Source organism: Phalacrocorax aristotelis, chromosome 16 (assembly GCF_949628215.1).
Source record: "Phalacrocorax aristotelis chromosome 16, bGulAri2.1, whole genome shotgun sequence".
NCBI lineage: Eukaryota > Metazoa > Chordata > Aves > Suliformes > Phalacrocoracidae > Phalacrocorax > Phalacrocorax aristotelis.
In genome coordinates this window covers 10,713,736-10,732,825 of record NC_134291.1, presented here as the reverse complement: position 1 = coordinate 10,732,825, position 19,090 = coordinate 10,713,736, and the positions used below count along the sequence as shown (strand labels likewise).

Below are 19,090 nucleotides of genomic sequence, written 5' to 3'. Positions count from 1 at the left end.
GTCACAGAAATAAGTCAGATCAGTACGGAAGCACACCACTTATTTAGAAATATCAGTGAATTCACACAATGTGTAAAGGTTCAGGTACTTACCACATGGTACTAAAGATAAAAACGAAATCTGCGATACTCTGAGAATCCATTAACAGTTGCGGCATCACACATAGATTAGGTCACGGAAAGCAGAGTCTGTGCATCCCGCTGACCTCCCAAAAGGCTCCTCAACCTTCTGGCAAGTGCAAAAGGCAAAATTTCAAGCAAAGAGCAGGCAGCGAGCAGAAGTCAAACCAGGTGCTGTCGCCCGCCCGAGCGCAGGGGCAGGGCATCAGTCAGCCTAACAGCCTAGGTGTGGGCTAGTACAGAAACTGGGTCTGACCACACTCACGTTTTCCTCTCTTTTGGCTCTTTCAATTGCATTTCCCTTTTAATACTTAGGCTTTGGTTTCTTAAGCAAGTTGGTGAAAGGAGAGCAGAGCAGCCCTGCAGCAGTGTACTTGCTGAGGGAGGCCACTGTGGAAACGGGTCTTATCTAGGCGACAGACTGTCACTCAACAGTTATGGCCTTGCATCTGGGCTTCGAGCAATTAGGTACCTAAATTAATTAGGTACCTAAAGCCCATGCATGTTTACCCGAGAACCTCGACCGCCCCGCGAACACCAGCAGCATCTTCAATCCGCCCAGTGCCTCACCCGGCCCGGCCCCGCGGCGGGCAGCGAGCGGCACGGCACCGGAGCCACAGGTCGGGCCCCCTCCCGGGGCCGGGGCCGGGACACGCGGCCGCATGCGTGATCCTCCACTCGTTCAAAGAAAGGGAATAAATAAAAATAAAATACATGCAGACATCCCCCCCCTTCAACACACACACACCCCGGCGGGACGGCGCTGCTCCCCGCGTCCGGCACCGGCGATGCCGCGGGCTCCCGGCCCCAGGCAGCAGCGGGGCCGCGGAGAATCTCGGCTCCCCCCACCCCAGCCCTCACAGGACCCCGGGCCCCGCCGCCATCGCCCGGGGCCCCCAGCGCCAGCGTGCCCGGCCGGCCGGGAGAGAAGAGCGGGGGGGCCGGGGGGTCCCGTCCCGTCCGTCCCTCAGGGCGGCCAGGGGGAGAGGCGGAGGGTCCCCGCCGGGGCAGCGGAGCGATCTCACCTCCTGAACCTCTCCTGGAGCCGCCGCATGGGTCCGGGCCGCCCGCCCCGGCCGGGCGGCGGGCGGGGGGTCGGGACGGGAGGCTGCGGGCGGCTCCTGAGGCGGCGAGGGCCGGAGTCCGGGCCTTCATTGGCGTGCGAGCCGCCGCGGCGCGCAGCGACGGCCGGCGCCGTCCGTCGGTGTGGCGCGGGAGCCGGGCGGGCGGCTCCGGGCGGCCGCTTTAACCGGCCTCTCGGCTCCTCTCAGCCCGCCCGGCCCGCGCTTCCCTCCGCCCCTGCCCGCCCACGGCGGCCCGGCCCGCCGCGGCCCGCCCCCTCCGCGCCGCGGCAATGGCGGGAGGGCGGCCCGGTGCGGGGACCCCCAGCTGGGCGGGGGCAGGCCCGCCGCGGCGGCCGCCTCTCCCCCGGGAGATGGGGCTCGGCGGGGGAGCGCCGGGTGGGGGCCGGGAGCCGCGGCCTGGCCGCGGGGTCGCGCCGAGGGTGGCCCGGGCTGAGCCGGGTTTGCAGGGTCGGCCTGGAAAACGACAACAGCAGCAGCGTCGGGGGGTGGGGGCTCCCCGGGGGCCGGCGCTGCAGCTCATCCCCCGCAGCCCCGGGAGGGGCGGCCGCGATTTAACAGCACGGAGCGACCAAGAGATAGTGGTTGAATTGCCATTGTCTCAACACATTCACCCAAATAAGCAGATGGGTGAGGACTTGGCGATTTCAACACGCCTCATTTTTAAAGTCTAGAAGCTGAAGGAACCCTCCCACAAGGGATAGAGCGTAGGCTGGCCGTGGCGCTGGGCTCTGACCCACTGTGGGGTCCCCACCCTGGGGCCAGACTAACGTCGGGGGTCTGATGAAGAGGGGTTAGCCACGATGAGGCTGAGGTGAGGGGCAGAACTAGGTGAAAACTTGGTCGCCCCATGCTTAGCCCCCAGCCCCAGCTGTGCAGACTCCAATACCATGCCTCTGCCACTCCCCACACGGCTTACCAGCTGCTTGGGCCTAAACTTATATCAAGAGCCTAAACAGTTTCTAACAGAACACTCTGGGAGATGTATTTAAACCAAATCAAGAAGCTGTCACCCACTCCCAGCTAAACACTAATCACAAGCACAACCCGTGCTTGAGGGTTTAGTTGTGTGGCTCCTTTAAATTATAGAAACATGATCGTTTTTGCTGACCCATAAGGCCTTCCTCCCTCCTCGCTCCTCATTTACCTACCCAAACAGCCCCTGTTCAGCTCCAGGAGTTGTAGCAGGGTGTGCTGCGGCAGCTAAGACTCTGGGTACAAAGATATGTGGGGGCTGGGGGCTTCACACCAGCTATAAAATCAGAGCATGGGAGTAACTCGGGGGAGCTCCCTCTCAGCTGGCCTGAGACCCCCACCACCTTTGACCTTGCCACGGGCTGCTGGAACACCGAACAGGTCATATTCCCCTTCCCCCAATTTCACGTATCTTGCTCTACCAATTTCTGTCATATGTATTGGGTTTACTACATAGGTTAAAATAACTTGCTTAAGGACAGTGGAAAATATAATAAAATTGCGGTATAAGTTAACCGCCTGGCATCTCGTCAGCGAAGCACGTTAACAGGCAAAATCTATCTCGCTCCAGACAACAATCTGGGAACGGTGCATGACACCCGCGGCGCAGGCCCTGGCCCCGGGGTGCCCTCACCCACCCACGCAGGGGGGTCTGCCCAGCGTGGCATGGGAGAGCGTGGCTAAATGCTCCTCTGGCAAAGCTGTGGCTCTGCTGTTGCATAAAGCTGTGCGTAGAATAGTTTACTCTGCTCCAAATCAAGGTTACAGTGACTAGGCTGTTTGTGATAACTTGGCTAGCTATCTTCCTAGTTCCCTCAGCTGTAAGCCACAATCTTAGCTACTTAAACCAAACTTTTCCAAGCAAGGGTTATTTTACCTGAGTGAAGAGAGAGTGTCAGGCATGTTTTGGTAACATGAATGTGGTGTTGCCTTCTGTAGTACAAATCATGGCATGAATTGGGAGAATATTGTTCAATTCAAGCTTCTGTCTTCTAATCTAAGATCTTGTTTACAATAGGATTTTGAAGAGTTCCAGCCCTCAGCAAAAGCAATTAGTATAGGCACACCAAAGCAAACCACCAGTTTAGACCAAATAAACTACATCTGGCATCATCTTTTATGGTAGGACAGAGACAGATGGGATCTGCTGGCTGCTGCTGCCATGGTTTGTAAGTCACCTCCCCAGCTGAACGTGCCGCCTCTGCCAGGTAACCACCTCCACCACAGGCAGCAGAAGGGAGTGGGAGCGTCATGACTTGGCTGGCAGTCAGGCTAAATCTGACTTTTCATGGCTCTCAGTCCCTTTTACTAACTCATCCTCCATGTCAGGAGCAAGCAAACAATCAGGTGGTAACAGCTTTGTAAACTGCCACGGCAGGGCTTGCCCCTCGGATTCTCTAGTTTCAGGATAGAATAAGCTCTTCTGGTACAAATGGCAGATTTTGGTCTCCAGCAGGAGCTTGCTGTAAGGATGGCTGGGGCTGGGCCAGAAGACCACTGCGGACATTGGGTTGCTCAGCTTTGCTCAAAGGGGAGGGTAGAGCTTGTTGCTGGAAAGGAGAGCTCCTGAAATGCAGAGCCAGCTAGTTGCCCGCGAATACTTCCATTAATCTCAGTGAGGTATCACTGTTAATAAGTTGGTACGATGTGTCATCTAATTTTACAATGTCACTGCTAATAAAATTTCATATTGCTTATGTTATCTGTTAATCTAAAAGGAGCAAAGTTTGAGGACACCACTGAAGAACCCAGATACACACAGAGCTGCATCTGAACGTTTGAAGCTTTGGTAGTGTCCTGATAGCACGGCTTTTTTGTGAGGTAGAACTTGTGGTGGCACAGCTGCTTTCCTGCTCGATACCACACACCCATCCTTGCATTCCTCTACGGTTGCCCCAATAATTCACTCTTTCCGGCCATAAAAACGTTCAGGAACGTGTGGCATTATGGACACCGTGACTGGAAGGCCGGCTTCTTTGTGGTTCGGGTGAAAAGCTGGACTGACTCCTGTAAAATGAATCTGCCGAGACCTTCAAAGGTGCGCACAGAGACATTGCATTTTGTCTCCCTCTTTTCTCACTCCCTCTGCTCCTCTTCGACTCTTTCTTCTGTCTCTTCCCAAGCCACTCTTGTTTTCATTTCCTTCCCTGCTGCCTTCAGCATTTGATCTAGAGTCTACTGGCGCATGTGTTGCAGAGTTTTTCTCCTCACAGGTTTCACAGCCTGTTTTTCCACGTTTGTTCTGAGGTCACAGATCTCACAAATTGTGAAATCTTTAAAACAATTGGTTCCTGTTGCTGGAGCATCAAAGATTTACAGATTCAAGATACAGTTAAAAAAAAAAACAAAATCACAGTTTCAAACTTACGTATTTTGAATGAAAATGATAACATTCAAATCATGAAGCTTGACAAGAGGAACCAGGTTGAGATGACCACCAACCATCATGACAGCAGCGATGAGACTGGAAGATTTTTAACTGAATGTCTGTCTCTCTTAAGGACACCACTAAATTACTCAGCATACGTACGGTTAGAGCGGTCCTGACCAATATGTTTTTAGTACCAGTGACTCTTGTTGAACTCATCTCTGTAATTGCTTTTTATGATCTAATGAATCAGAATGCCTTTAAAAAAATCACAACAAAAGAAACCCCTTATTATGGGCCAAGTAACTATCAGGTCTAAATATAAAAATGGGCATTAAGCATATAAAATTAACAAAGCAAAAACCTTATTAGTGTGATTACTCTTATTTACAAAGTATGAAAGAAAAAACCCCTTCAAATACCCAATGTCCATTTGATTAAAAAATGTTCTCAAGACTACAAATATGTTATAGTGGGTTTAGCCAGAAATATATTTTAATAGATGAGTCAGGGTTACAGGAAGATGGAAGAACTAACTTTGCTGAATGCATCCCTGCTGTAGTGCTTTTGGAGGAAGGAGCAATATATTAAACAAGGGCTTACTGATAAGAAATTTAACCTACTCTTTTTTCATTGGGCAAAGAGACCTTAGTTCTGATCAGAGCTCTGAGGTATTTGATAAAATAGATTGTCCAAAAGGAACAAGGCAATCCCAGTCTGATACCTAATAGATGCCCATTTGACACCTAATAGAAGGGGGTTGCATAGCAAATCTGTTACTAATTGCAATTCTTGACAGTCTTAGTAAAGAAGTCAATGAGTACCTGAGCTGTGTGGTTTGCCCTTGTTATTTCTAGGTCAAATTTTACCAGTGCAGAATCTCCTGCTGGTCCTTCCTGGGCGCTATCTGCTTGTCTAGGGATGGAAGAGTTTTTACTCTTGGACTATTTATGAGCATTATATTGACACACACAGACACATGTAATTTCTGAATCAGACATCAAATGCTTTTATAGGATTATGCAAATAGGGACAGAAAAGTGGGGTCTGTAGTTACAGTAATGGCAGTATTCACTGCATTGAAAAATGTCTTGGGTGGAACAAATCTATCAAACGAGTAGGCAGGACTTGCTGAAAGCTTCCTTTTCCCCACCCAAGATCAAATTTTAAGTGCCATATGCGATGTCTCTGGTGAATGAAATTCTATCAGGAGGTTATATAAATAAAACTAAACACCTCACACAAAAGCTGAGTTTCTTCTAGCCGTTTGGCACAGACAAGTTCTTATTATAAGCCTGCACAACAACTGGTCTCCTGATTTGTTAAACAGATAACAGAGAAGCAAACATTCATAAGCAGCTTCACGGTTGCCAAAACGGATGTATCGGTGACAAGACATTGCTGATGTTCCCAGGCGCGGACTTTTTGGAGTTGCCAGTGGTGACAGGCTGACTTTGGAGGCAGCAGGGCAGCGCACTACGGCTCAGGAAGCTCTTGGCCAATGTAATGCAGCACGGGGCCCTTAATGAGGCACGGGAAACAAGTCTGACAGGTGAAACTCCTCTCCACTCCCAGTCTACATGGGAGAATAAATCAAGCTTTTCTGGTAAATAAGGGTGGAGAAAAAATACCCTTCTGTCTTCTTTTGACTTCATAACAAACAGAATATGAGGATCAAGCCTTCCTCTCTCAGGGGTGCACATGATAATGGAGGAAGGTGATGCTTTCACTAAGGTTTGTTTAGGAGCTTTAGAGGCAAAGCTCTTTCCCTTCCTTAGATTTAGAGAACAAATTCTGAAGTAAGTGTGTTTGTTACTGAGTGCCTGCTTCAGATGTGTGTGTGGCTATCATATACATTCTAAAAAAGATCTTATTGGCTGGTAAAATGTAACCTACTGATGCAATTTTGGAAGGAAATTCTATTTCTTCTTCAAGTTTCTAATAGAAAGCAGTTTTGCAATAATGTGGACTGTAAGACCAGGACAACAGTAGGTCTCAGGTGAGCCCGAGATGAAGCGCTGTGTGCTCCTCTTTGGGCACAGGCTCCTGCTAAAGTGTGAGCTGTGGGGTGCTCTGGGGGAAAAGCTTGAGGTTGTGCTTCCTCTTCGCATGCCCTCAAACACATCTCTGCGGTACAGATCAGGTGGGCGAATCAACCCAGGGCCCTTCAGAGAAGGACTCGGGCTTTCTCAGTGCATCCGAGGACACATGGCAGCAGAGCTACCCTGTAAAAAGTTTCGCTCTGGGTCTGAACCAGGACGAGGGTCCTGCAGGCAGCATGGGTGTAGCTCTTTTTTTTTTCTTGCTGCAAACTGACCCAGATTTCTGCTTTATCTAACAGTCTTTTTTTGAGCAAAGTGCGAAGGAGAAGCATCTCTTACTGAAATGCATGTCAACGGTCTTGTGAAATGAGCGCCTCTCCCTCCCTCAGCCTTCCCCCCAATCTAATTAATAAGGTCATCCCACTGAAGGCAGGTTTATAAATAGCTTTCCAAACACTAATGGAATTAGTTCTGGTCTGGACAACTTTTCCAGGGTGATACAGGTACCTAAGAAGGCTAGCTCCTTGGCATATACAGCCACTTGCAGTGGAAATGTTGAAGCATAAACATTTACCTGATTTCACAGCGCTCTTGCTGCCAGCATTAACCTGAAATGGGATTACAGCATTACCTAGTAATGTAATAGAGAAGATTTACTGCAAGTAAAACAAGTGATTTTAGAGGGACGTGCCTTGTATTAGATTAGATTGGGTTAGATAATGAAGTTTGATATTCTGCTGGAGGTTTCTCTTTTGTCAGTATTTCTGAGAAACGTCTATTTTTTGTGGCCACAAACCCACAAGATTTTGTGGGGCCAATAAACAGTTAGCTTGCGGAATAATACAGAAGTACTGCAAGTCGATAGGAATCTTTAATATGAAAGCAATTAATGGGAAATGAGTAGTGTAGCTATAAACTCTCAGAAGAGAGTGATATTTTAAAATTATTTTACTATTTTAATAATCTGTGAACTGAGCCATTGAACCCCTTTGAAAGCAATGGCTGAATTATTATAATTTTAAAATTTGGTGTGAGTCTGGATTTTTATAATAAAAAAAAACCCAAATATGTCATAGAAAATGTAAGCTCCAATTGTTCAGAAAACTTAAACCAAATGCAGAAAGAATATGTGTTGGCTGTTCACTGATTTAGAGACTTCAAATCAGTGAGAGTTAAGCTCCTAAACAAGAGACATGAAATTATAATTTGATTATCTATGTGACTAATGAAGTTTAATTGCATCTTCAGGAAAATAATGGAGAAACATTATTTTGCAGTCGTTTGGTTTGTATATCAAATAATAGTCCTGGCACGTATTGCATTTCCAGGGGTAACGAAAATTACATAGATTTCAAAACGCATATTAGGAAAACCAAAGATGATCAAATTTGATCTTAATCTATCTTTTCAAACAAAGGAAAATATGAAAAGGTCTTTTTTTGAAAGTGACTAAGGTCTCGTGGCATACTTAATCCTCAAAACACATCTTCTAACATACCAGTTGTTGAGACTGTTTCAAAAACACTGATATTTTTTCCTTGTTTTGATTAGAAAACTTGGGTTCATCTGGATTCATGATGTACCTCAAGTGTATTTCAATCAGTAACATTTTCTAGTAGGATCACACTGATTTATTTGTTGCAAAAAGAAGTTCCTGTGGGAGTGAAAAATCAAGTTCCTCCTCGTTGCGTGTTATACCTTCAACCTTCTCCTTAGACGAAGAGGTTGACACAAAGGCAGGAGGTGTTTTGTGTAACTGAGACAAGATGGCATCTTTAGAGAAGGAGAGAAAAGCAGCACTCATCAGTCTCCGTACTGGCCTTGGACCAGCTGCACAAATTCTGAGTCATCTGATGAATCAAGTCTGTTAATGACTGCAGAGAACTTCTACTTTAAAAAATACAGAAATATCCTGCTTTGAGATATTGATTCTGTAGCGTTTCCTTTGAGAAGCTGTAGTCGTAAAGGTACCAGAATTCACGGCTTGTTTAGAAATAACAAATATCAGGGTTTTTTGGCTTTTAGTAGTTGCACCATAAAAAAGATGATCAAGGATTTTAACCTGCTGGTTATGGTTGAGTGGCCCACAGCCCTTGGAATATCTATCAGTTCCCCCAAAAGAAATCAGTACGTAATTTAAAATAACAGGCAAATAGGAGTTTATCAAAAGGCAATATAAAGGTAAAATTCACTCATAAAGAGAATTTTATACAAAAGGCCAAATCAGGACAACCTGACTTGGGAGCTAAGCAGCTGATGTTGTCTTCCAGGTCAGCTTGGACTGTACCCCTGGAGAACCCCTGAAAAATCACTGTTCAGTTTCTTAAACCAGAGGAGTTAGAGAGTCATGAGACTCTGTGTTGTGGCCTGCCTTGAGGAAGTCTGCAACAGAGAATAGAGAGTTACTCTAACTGTATTATAACAACATGTACTTTTGGTGTCAGCAGATCCTGGGAGACTGAGCCTCCCACCCAATCCTCCAGTTGCACTCATGGGGTCTCATTTTCTCTGCAAAGAAAAGCATCACCACCAGCTGCACCCCACTCTTGGGGAAAAAAAGAGCATTAATTGCCCTCTCACAGATGTTGGGTTTTGGCATCAACGCTAAGCCTCCAAAAGGGGAGGCTTTTGAAGATTTTTCTAGCAACGTGTTACCTGTGCAGGGCAAATTATATGTCTTTGGCCCCAATATTTTATTTATCTACAATTTTTTGCCTTTTCAAAAGTAAATGAAAAATGTTGACACTTGTACCAAAGCCAGAATAAACCAGTTCCGTGTTTAAATCCCTTTCCACAGGCAAAGTGGACCAACGTTAATCGATCTTTATGACATTGACGTGCAAAAACTTTTGCCCTCCTTTTTTCTTCCCACCATTGGGTTTTTGCTCTGTGAATGTGTTTGCCATCCATAATCATTCTTAATACCTCATTTTTGACATCACAATCAATGAAGTGAAATAAGCTGTTACTTAATGGGTCTGGCATAAAATCCATTTAAGTTAACGGAAAGACTCTCATTGTTTCCTATCAGCTCTAAGTCAAGTCTAAAGTGAACAGAGGGGGGGAATTTAGCCCGTTGTTTGTCATCTGAGAGGAAATGATTTCCACATCCCATTTGGACTGCTTGGAGATTTTAAACATACTTAGCAAAAGAAATCAAATTGATTTCTTGTCAGTGGTTAAATGGTTGAAATTTTACTCGGATTGGGTAGTGTCTCATTTTGAGATTTTTAAGACACTTGCTTGAATTATGTTTTTTCTATTATTATATTTTGCCTTAAAATGGTACCTAGCTTTTTCAATAGTTTAGAAATAAACCAATACAGGAGGTAAAGATCAAGATGAGTGGAAGTCAGCTGAATTGAAGAGGTGCCTGACTGCCCTGCGTGGGTCATGAAACACCGGTGTGCGCAGGGGCTCAGCCTCACTGGCAGGGGCTGCTCGGAGCCAGGCAGCCTGTGAACTCACTTTGCCCTTCCTGCCAGCAACGTGTGGGGCTTTCTCACAAAGCATCTTGCTGACAGCTTGTTAGATTTATTTTTTTTTAGGTTCCTTAAATACATTTGGAAAGGGAGAGAACACCCATACTCCAATGCACAGCATTATCTCAGGTCTTCTGGGTTTTATAAACAGACTTAGTAAAATATGAATCCATTTTTCTCTATTGCTTACAAATGAAACTCAGAAGCAAAATGAATATTTTCTTTACTAGAGCCCAACAAACATCAGACACACTGTCCCTGCCATATCTCCCGATCTAAATAACACTTGTTAGCCTTGGCAAGAGGGGGCGGAGGGGCTGGCAGGGACAAGAGCCGGGTGATTGTCTAACTTGTGATTCCCCTGATACGTTGAGAGACTTTTTTTTCTATTGTTTATGCAGAAATAACTCATGGGATTCAAGGAAAAAATCCAGACGCTCTTCTTGGTTGTGGTATGTTACAAAGAGTAAAACAAGTTCAGTTTCACAACATCCCTTCTGGACGACAGCGAACTCGTGGTATGTACCATTTAATTACTGGTGGACAGGCTAAGCTGCTGAGAGGTTAGAGGACTTGCAAGAGACAGTGGCATCAAGAGCTTTGATTCCAGTGCAAATTTGTCTACTCAGCTGGCAAACAGAGTGGTTGCAAAACAGATGTTGCTACCATTAGCAACCTTGCCTCCAGCATCCATATATTTTTCACCCCACCCTTGAGATAGAGTTATAAATTGTGTTATCTTTGGTGAAGGGATAAGTTTTCAGATAGTCTTTGACCTGACTTCTCTTTCTGTTGTGGTGGATGAAAGTCTACAGCATTCCAGTGATGTAACTGAGTGATTGGACTGACACTGATGAGACTCTGACCCATTGCGTAACTGTTGGAAAGCCTAAAGGGGAAAAAACCCTAATAATTGGGACGTTTTTAGAGGCCAGTTGGATAGCGAGTGGATAAACAACAATCCAGAGGGGCACAGGAGTCCCTCAAGCTGTTTTTCAAGATTGGACCCTCAGAGAGCAAATTCCTGTCCTCCAGATTCCTGGGTCTGGAGGCTCAGCTGGCAATATTTACAAGGAGAAGATAAATTGGCTTAACAAAATAAAAAAATAAACAGACAATGTCCCTGATGAAGAGCTGAAACAGCGGTGTCTGTGTGTGCGGAGCATGGCTTTTCAGGAACTGTCACTTCTGGGCTGCTTCCTGGTTATCCAGAGGGAGGAGCGGGAATCCTCACCGGGGCTTACCTTGCTCTGCTGCACTGGACGTTACAGCCGCCTTCTCCATAGCTTGTGGATGCAAAATTGCGAGGCCACATTTTTGGGATGGAACCCAGAGCCTTGGAGGAAGGCCATGCTTTCAAAATCTGTTTCCTCAGTAGCTTCCCCAGTGGCTGGGACGTGGTGCTGGCAGCAGAGCAAAGCCCGGGAGTTCCCGCACTGAGCTTGGACCATTCCTCCTGGCTGAGGTCACACCACTCTCTTCCTTTCTGTTTGCTTTTAGCAGGATCAATTTTAGAAATTACAGGGTGAGATACAGCCCTGGTGTGAGAGTGAGTCTGGGGAAGGCGTGCTGCTGCTCGCCTGTCGTGTGGCTGGCGGTACATGTCACACACTAACCACTGCGGTGGCATCTGCCCGCGCCCTCGCTGGCCCCTGGCTGGCAGCTGTGCCTGCACTGCTGTTATCGACTCTACGGGACTAATTTCAAACAGCCTCACACCTAATACAAGGACGAATGGTGGTGTCTGAATTGCTACCAGTTCTTTGTAATTTTACTGGAGTCCTGTCGTAGTATTTTACTCAAATACTAGTTTTTTTCAACTGTAGAAAAGACCCCCAAAGCTCTCAGCTCCCTTGGAGCTGGGAAGACGCTCTGCAGAGGTTTCAGTGAAAATGACAAAAGTTTATATCAGGGTTTTCTAAAGCCCATTTCAGTTTTTCAGTGGAAATTCCCATATTTTGGCAGGAGCTATATAGGGTACATTTGAACTAACGTTAACTATTTAAAAGATCTTTAGTGTCCTTCAAGACTAAAAGGAGGGAGTCTCCTTCGAGGAAAGATGCCCCTCAGCAGAGGGCAGGTGATGCTCTGGAGGAGCCCATTTCTTTCCTCCTGTTCCAGAGTTTGGGGGAGCAGAGGCCCAGCCTTTGGACAGTGACATCAATCCCATCCAAACCGAAGGGTACGCTATGGCTCCGCTTGCATGGCTCCAACGTAGGAGGTTAAAATAAATGGTTGTTAAACTACAGGCTGCGTACTGCAACAGACGTTAGTGCTGCTTTAGTCATCAATATATTGCTATTTAAAGATGACTGATACTTTTAAATCTCCAGATTATTCATATTAAAAGAGTGTTTCTTTTGTGTTTGAGATTCTATGCCGTCATGCAGACATCTCCATAATTAAATGTGTGCTCGACTGTCTCCAGTTAAGTAGACATTAATGGGGAACTTACTAAAAACAACTGCCAGGTATGTTCCTGTACTTAAACTTCAGAAATATTAATATCAAACTGCAGTGATGACATAAGTCCGATGTGAAATCACAAATGAAAATTAAGGCTAAATGTTTTTTGAATCATCTGAGATAGCTCGTTCAAATGCTATTTTTATTACAGTTTTCGACAGGCACAGCAGAGACCTGTGCTCCACCACACAAGGGATGGTTTGAAAAGAAATATTTTTAAACACAAAATGTCTCCACCTACAGCATAAAAGAATAGTAGTAAAGCTGCAAAATCAAAGGCCTTAACATTAGGGAGCACCAGGAGTAAAGTCAGCTCTGGCTTAGTCTTTCTGCATATGCCTGATACGGCACAGTATTTATTGCCATAATCAAACAGTAGTTTTCCTTTAAGAAAAAAATCACACACTGGATACTATGTACACACAGCACGTTCACTTTGGGAGCAGCTATTCAGTATTTCATTTTCTCTTTACCTTTCAATATGTGGCCTAAGGTTTAAGCCAAGCTGGGAGGGAGAGGTCTTACACACCTTGGTCTCGATAATCTGGTCTGATCCTGGGTCATTTGCAGAGCAGTCCTAATCTAACTTGTGCACTGAATCTGCGTGCTAAAATATTTCCTGTGAATTTTTTTCTCTCTAGAATTTCTTTTTCTTATGGTAAGAACAGCATCTTCTGAGGCAGTGATTGCAGGAGAGGGAACTGCCTGGAGCAGCCAAGTCTCACTGGGTAAATAACCACCTGCACTGGGTACGCTGTTGCTTGGATGCTTGCGGCTAGATCCTGCGCTCACGGGGTGCACATGGATGCTTGCAAGAACTAGATACAGATAGAATTGTACTAGTGACTGAGGATCCCAAAAGTGCCCTTTCTACAGCCACTACCGAGACCAAACCTCTTCCCTGTGCAGGAGGATTTCCATCGTTGCAGCATCGCTCTGTCAAGACTCTTGCCTTTATTCAGTGCTACGGAGCGGGGGCTGAGCTACACGTTACACAACCTACAAAACAAGCTGAAGGTCCATGACAAAACCAAAATTGGATCAAGTATTTTGTAACAAGTGAGTGGGACCTTAAATGGAGATGTTGTTTGTACTCATCCCTTTGCTGCTAGGGAGCAGAGAACAAATATTTGTACAACCACCTTCACAAATCCAGTTCACATAAACCCTGTCCCCTCCCTGCAATAAAAAGCTGCCGAAAAGGTTGGCTCTCCATTTAACTTTGCTGCGGGTGATAAACGTGCCTGCCTCCGAAAGCAGTCCTGCACTCAACGCCAAACATGGCACGACAGGAATGAACCAGCCGTTCTGCTCAGCTTCAAGGGCAGACCCTCAGCCACTCTCGAGAGCTGTGACTCCAGCGCAGCCGGTGTAAGCCAGGGCGCCTCTCTGGACCCTTGCTCTGGCTGATGAGCTGCACAGTTTTACATCCCAAATCCTGCTTTTTATACCGAAATGTGAAAACACGAACCAAGAAGTTCAGAATCTCTGTTTTGGTCACAGTTTACCCACTGCAACTAGGGTTTGACGGAGGAGGGATGGAGAACAACGTCATGAAGGCACCAGCCCTGCTTATCAGCACTTCAGTCTTAGCATGGTGAAGGACTGATCAGCCCATGAGGGACTGCGTCCCAGTCATCTGCTACTGGTTTTGAAGCTTTATGAGGATGGGCCCCAGCAGGGACTCTGACCCCCCCCACACGCTGTGCACCCGGCTGCTGAAAAAAGGCTGGTCGCAGCGTGGGCTATGGTGTGGCTATGCCAGCTGGAAAGTTTTGCATGCTGGAGAGAGTTCCCAGCTTGGAGGGGAATGGGATGATGCCCATCCTTCCTCTGGTGTTCACAAAGCGGAGGTGGTGAGCTGTTCTCTTTTGTTGTCAAAAAAGGGCATGATAGCAGGGGACATAGCCTGAGCTCGAGCTAAGCACGTGGGAATGTGGGCAGCCACTCTGTGTGCCTGCCCCGGGGAGCTCTGCCAGCTCACCTCCAGCCCTGACCTCACGTAGCCCCTGCTATTCCAGCTCCTGAGGCCAGCTCTAAGCAGCGGCTTTGTCCTCAGCGCAGGAGAATGGTTTGTTTTGACGGCAGGATAATTAATGTGCCGCAGTTTCATAGCTGTAAAATCCCTGGGGAGACGAGGCGTGTGTAATTTTTACTGCGCCACAGCTAGGTGAGCATAACACAATATTCCTACTTAGGGATGACCATGCTTAGCTACCCGACTGTAAAAACTGCAGCTGTTTTCCTCATTTTATAGTGGCAAAGCTGGTGTCTATTAACCATCCCACCTGGAAAAATAACACCCAGCTCCCCAGAGAGGCCACAGGCAGAAACTGTCGGCTACAGCAAACTTTTTTTTGACATGATCAAAGAAATTGCAATCACTTTCCTTATGCTGGGACTTCAGGCAGCGTTGAAGGAATAAGCCCTGTCTTCTGCTGCCCTGCAGGTGAGGTAGTGTAGCTCTTCTTTTTTGTTATAAAAAATGGGCTAAAACCAGCATAGGTTAAAGCCATCCTTAGGCAAAGAACCCCTTGGCCAATGGCAGGTCTGCTCTGTGCAGAGAAGTCCCATCCTGGCGCAGCATCACTGCGAGACTCCTGTCGTGATTTAAGGCCTAAGGGAATCTTATATATGCACATACATCCCTTCATATAGCAACATCCATGTTTACATAGAGCTGCTCCTCCCAGATTTTACTTTGATTGCATAAACAATAATCACTGTCTTTTCCTCCTTGGCTCTCCTTGTAGCTGAGCTATTCAGTTCTGGTTTGGGAGCGCACAGCGCTAACATTGGATAAAAGCAGCAGTAAGGAAAGGTTTACTGACACTTCCCTGTTTCAGTATGGTTTATTTTTTGTTCACTTCACCATCTATTTGTGCTAATCAACTGCAAATATAAATATGGACTCATACTGTTTTACCTGTGTATTTGACATTGATAGAATAAATGACCCTTCCTACAAATTCTCAATTATATATTGGCTTCTGTTATGTGCTGCACAACACCGACACGAGAAGGAAACATTTGCTGTTACCGCCATTTGCAAACACGGTTCTCTTTCAAGCTTTCCGTCTTGCTACTAAATAAATATGTATGCAAGATAGCATGTGTATTACTACAAAATACTATTATTTAAACAACATCCAAGCTTATACAAATTCTAATGTATAGTTCACACAACAAACATATTCTAAGACATGGAGCTGCAGTGGAACTTCTATACAGCTGTGCTCACGCCACCTCCAGGACCAGAAACCCAACATGCACAGCAGAGACCAAACCTGTGTTCCTCCCACTGAACCTTAAGCATCCAAATGAAGTGCCGTGTCACCTTCGGCTTTCTCTTGGAAGAGGCAAAATCCAACTAAGATCTGAATTTCCTCTGGAGGCGCCCATCCCTCTCCCGACTGTGAAAGCGGACTGGATTTCTAATCAGGCACTCAGGTTAGTAAAAGAGAGGAGGAGTGTTTCCATAGCCATGAGCTTGGCCTTGAAATCGATGATTGACCCCATAACACTAGTTCTGGAAGGAATTATCTCCCCCAACAAAAAAGGTAAAATAAGGAAAATGTTCAATACCCTGAAACGCAACGAGATGCCTGGCCAGTTTTGAAACTTTTTGGTAAAAAAAAACCCATCCAGCTGAGTTTTTCGACTGCTGACAAATATTCTGTTTTCCTTTACAATCTCCTGCAGGCAGTGGGTACTTAGTCACAGACCATCCCTCTAGAAAAGCAGCAGTCGCCCGTCCCTGAAGCAGAAGTCAGGTCCCAGCCAGCGTGAGGATGGCGCTGCAGACTGGCTGCGCTTCCAGGTGCTAGGCTCTGTCTCCACATCACCCGCGGTTCATCCCTGCACGTGGGCACGGTTCAGAGCCCACGTGGCCAAGAACAGACCCACAGGGAGGGAATCGAGCAGCTCCAGGGATCCCTCCATCTTCCCTTGGGAAAGAGGGAAGCCCTGAAATCATCGTCTCCTGCCCTCGGTCTGTTCTTACTGTAATTTCCATTTAGTGTGTTTTCTTCCATTTTGCTTGTGCAATTGCATTGTCAGTTTAGATGCAGCTCCTGGAAGCCTTGCAAAGATGCGTATATATATTGCAAATGTGTGTTCGTGTTTTTATATGTGTGTGTACATATATATATACACACAGAGACAGGTCACCCATATTTTGCCATCTCGATTTGACCACAGAAGTGATAGAGAGGGGAGCAAAGACTGTCATGATTTATACCGGCTGAAGATCTGGTCTATATGTTGCAACATACCTCACACAAAGTAAACATTGCCTTGCATCATAAGCCATAGGCTGGAGCCAAGAAATAGCTCAGCTAGAGAAGTCACAGAATAAGGAGAGCACAAGCCTGTTCAGGTAAGAGAGCTCTGTATCTAAAAACATGTCCTGACGTATTCACAAGAGGAGGCTAGGTACTTGTGAGGCTGTGGTTTTTTTTCTTGCAACTCCCCAATCCTCTGAGCTCATTAAAATGAAGACACTCTAATTTCCAGGAGTGGCCAAGAAGGAAAGGTCAAGGAAGGATTTCTTTGTAATGTCGATTCTCAAATTCCAGCGAGAACAGCAGGGTTTTCATTAAGCCACTGTCAAGTGATAAATTACTGCACTGTGAAAAGAAAGTAGGACTGCTTTTACCTTATATGCAAAAGGTAGTGAAAGAAAAGACCTGATGATTTATAGCTTGTGTACAGGTCTGCCTTCCGTGATGCACAGGTCATTATACAGGTCTGCCAGAAATGAGATCTCAGGTCGACAAAAACAAGGGTCTTGTTACCAGCAGCTGGCCCGGGCTGGGTGAGGAGCAGCCAGCGCTGCCGTATCAGTAGCGTTACCCATCCCCTCTGCACGGGAGGTTTTGCAGGGTTTATATCAACAGGACTCCAGTTCTGAAGGTGCAAAGCTGCTCAGAGAATGAGGTGCTTTGCCAGATACTAAAGTCGTTAAAAGAAGCAAAGCAGCTATTTTTGTTATTGCACCAAACCTTAAATAATGCAAGAAAGCCTCAGGAACACAGTGAAATCTCTGCTGAACAGGACACCCAGTCTCTTAGGGAGGGACTGGAGTTTTACATCCAGATCTGTTGCTTGCCACTTTGTAGTTTGTGTTTGCTGGACAGACGTCAGAGGAAGACAGTCTGATTAGACCAATTATTTTAGGTAAAATGGAAACAAATATTTGATTTCATGCGTCCCATCTCCACTTGAAGAATGCCGTCTGTCCACTATGAAGCATCCTGACTGATGACTTAAGAAAAAACATTGCTTGAGGCCCTTGAAAGGAAAACACAGTGCAGTGCTCTGTCACCCAGGCGCACGCTCTAATGACATGGTTTTAGGCTGTTCATAGCTGTAACTGCCTTTGCTTCTCAGGAAAGCTTTCCTCAAATCTATGGGTTGGTCTGAGGACCAAGATACTGTCTTTTAACACATAATTAGCTGGAGCAATTAGTGGTCATGTTGTTGTACAAAGAGCAGCAAAGGGAGTGTGAAAACTGACAGCCAGAGAGTGGCTCGACCTGAAACCACAGACGATGGCGGAAACGCTCAGGCAGCAACATCCAGCAGCCAAATTGTGTCTTGACACAGGCTCCACAGCACGGCAGCCAAATATTAATCCTGGTTGTACCCATGCAAATGTGGACCTTCTCTCCTGCATTGCACCTGCACTCATGTCGCCCCTGGGTATTTCCACTGAAATCCTGTTGAATTACCTTGAGTAACCTCCCGCCGACAGCAGGGAAAGGGAGAGCAGAGCGCAGCCTGCCGGCTTTGGAGCCGGTCCAGGATCACGCCTAAGTCCCAGAACGCAGAATCTGGCCCCTGCAAATCCAAAAACTGGAGCATGGAAAGACCAATGATTTGTGGGGAGACAAAGTGCACACAGTGGGCTGTACCTGTATCCCAGAATGTGCTTTTTGGAAAGGCGATGCTTAGGACAGTAGTTACACTTTATGCAATTGACTTTCAAATCATCTGCCCTGTCCCATGAGCTTCTGGAGAAGATAAAGAAGGCAATCTGAGGTGAGGTGAAGAATGAGAATCAAGCTGGGATGACTGCTGTGTTGTATTCAAGATACTGTAATACAGGGTTAAAATAGAAGCACCTGCAATCTTTATACAACAACCTGTAATTATGTGCACGAAGACACGTGTCTCTACATGTGTAGGTGTATGCCTGCATTATTCATTAATATGGGCATAACAATCAAAGAAGCTGATATAGTTGCTTTTCTTTCCGTATTATCTTTTATTAGGAGATATGCATTATGATTGTTTCCATTTTTTAAATCCATGGCAAAACATTAAAGCATTTTCTGACTTTGCCATATGTCCCTTGCAGGAGCCTGTGCTGTGCCAGCAGCCAGGGCTGTACCTACAAACCTACTTCTCTCTCTGAAGTGTGGCAGCCTTATCCTTCTCCAGTCACTTTGGGCACTTGCTGTCCCTGCCCCAGGTTGAAGTCACAATCAGGCACGCTGCAAGTTTTAAGCCCAAAGGGCCCCTTTGAACTCAGAACTTCTCTGAGCCCTTGTTG

At 46.3% G+C, this 19,090-nt stretch overlaps 1 protein-coding gene across 7 annotated transcripts in view; it reads right to left on the bottom strand.

The window, feature by feature from the left end:
• MMD (monocyte to macrophage differentiation associated) overlaps positions 1 to 19,090 on the bottom strand; it is a 47,439-nt gene that overhangs the window by 17,027 nt on the left and 11,322 nt on the right. The window contains exon 1 of one of the 7 annotated variants that reach the window (XM_075111618.1): positions 1,145 to 1,448. The exons of 4 other annotated variants lie outside the window; for them this stretch is intronic. In XM_075111618.1, the coding sequence (XP_074967719.1) occupies positions 1,145 to 1,173 (29 nt within the window). In that variant the 5' untranslated portion in view covers positions 1,174 to 1,448. Of the gene's footprint in view, positions 1 to 1,144; positions 1,449 to 19,090 lie in introns of those variants that run through there. 2 more of the 7 variants (XM_075111617.1, XM_075111614.1) reach the window with 2 other exon arrangements.